Source organism: Opisthorchis viverrini, assembly GCF_000715545.1.
Source record: "Opisthorchis viverrini unplaced genomic scaffold opera_v5_2091, whole genome shotgun sequence".
In the NCBI taxonomy this organism is placed as follows: domain Eukaryota; kingdom Metazoa; phylum Platyhelminthes; class Trematoda; order Opisthorchiida; family Opisthorchiidae; genus Opisthorchis; species Opisthorchis viverrini.
Window position 1 is genome coordinate 134 of NW_008754169.1, and position 1,595 is coordinate 1,728.

The window sequence follows — 1,595 nt, forward strand, 5'->3', positions numbered from 1 at the left end:
ACCATTGTGATTTAACATTTGCCAGAATACTTACTACGTAATTGATCGTTTGGACTCTTCTTGTTTTAACCCCGTCGAAGTGATCAATAAAACCAGAAGCTCAAACGCTGTGTTACGTTGCTTCGACTGATCTCTCTCGAATTCCGACAGTTGTCCGATGAGGTTATAACACACGACCCCCGAACATTGATCCACAATAACCCTATGGACTAAAATCAGAATTATGCATACATTACAGGTAGTACCACTGTTGAAGTAATCGGAAACCGGCAAATTTCCGTATTCAGATATTCTGAACTAGCCTGTTCCATTAAATGTGACCATGTCTCGCTTGTGAGCTGCATCCATTCTGTTCCTGCCTCTGCGCTCTGTACTGGCTATACACTATACTGGCTTTTCTTATAGGAATAGTGCTCATGAGTGGGTTTTTTTGCTTGGAGGACTATCAAACTAACCATCTCTCAGTGTCACTTTTGTTGAATAGTTGGTTTACTGATCCACAAATTTACCGCAGTGGTTGGCCTACCATGCCGTCATGTACTTGCATGCTGAATGCTTTTCGAGTGTGGGCGATCGCCCTAGTTTGCACACTGACTTGGTGCACCCTATTTTTAAGGTACGCTAATCTGTTTCCTTAGATCTTGCTTCACAATTTCTCAGCAGTATTCCTGCTATGGTGACTTGACTGTGCTCCGTACTTTAGCTTTTCAACCTCACGCCAATCACTGCAGTGGATGCACAAGGAATTGAAAGTCACTTGGATTCAATGCCCGAAGGCATTCAAACTGTGGATAACCTTTTGCGGTTCTTTGATTATTGCAAACAGTACCAAAAAGAAGTTCGGAAGAATAGGACCGCACTTGTGGAGTACTGGAAATTCATGAACGGTGCAGTGATGAAGGAGGTGCTTGACGAAGTCGTGTCAAAACATCGTTTGCCGAAATCAGACTTTTCACCAGGTATTTTCATTTTCAACATCTTGGATTTCGCCATATCCTATTTGATTTAGAGGAATGTGAACTAGCTCTATACTAAGGCTGCCTCCTATTTCAGCGTCCACCTTAGTTATTGAAGTGGCAACGTTTACCTGATATGTCAGTGAGTTTCATTTGTGCTGACTCTTCTCCTGGAATGTGTGGACTAAAAACATCGTAAAAGATGCAGAAAAACCTATGTGTACATGGTAGTCACTGTACGGTTGACACTAGAACAACAGCAATGTTTGCCTTGTTTCGGTTGACCAAACTACGGTCATTTTGACGACCACAAATGTTATGAACCGTTCGATACAAAATTTTTGGCTCTTTCAGAATAGGTCAAGGGTTGTGCGCCACCTCTGTATATTCTTTGATAGTTGTTTGAGTCAGCCGTCTGTCTTGTCTCTCGGCATAATATGAACGAATTATGGGTCGTTTTCGCTTAAACCTTGGGAAAAATAACCCTATTGGATTTGAAGGAATGCGGAGAATTCAACCGTTGTGAGTACATATTTGTGCATTCGGGGCAGGTTTTCACAACCAAATAGACTCCGAGTATAGAAATGTCTGTAAAACTGGCACTGATATATACGCATGGTGCTACGTTTTTATTTTTTT

General features: G+C 41.7%; 1 protein-coding gene across 1 annotated transcript; it reads left to right on the forward strand.

The window, feature by feature from the left end:
* Positions 1-703: 703 nt before the first annotated feature.
* T265_15933 (hypothetical protein) lies at positions 704-958 on the forward strand (the record flags this gene model as incomplete). The annotated part of the gene is made up of 1 exon (XM_009179367.1): positions 704-958. A coding segment is annotated over one exon (192 nt), but the record flags the coding sequence as incomplete, so codon positions are not given.
* Positions 959-1,595: the final 637 nt, after the last annotated feature.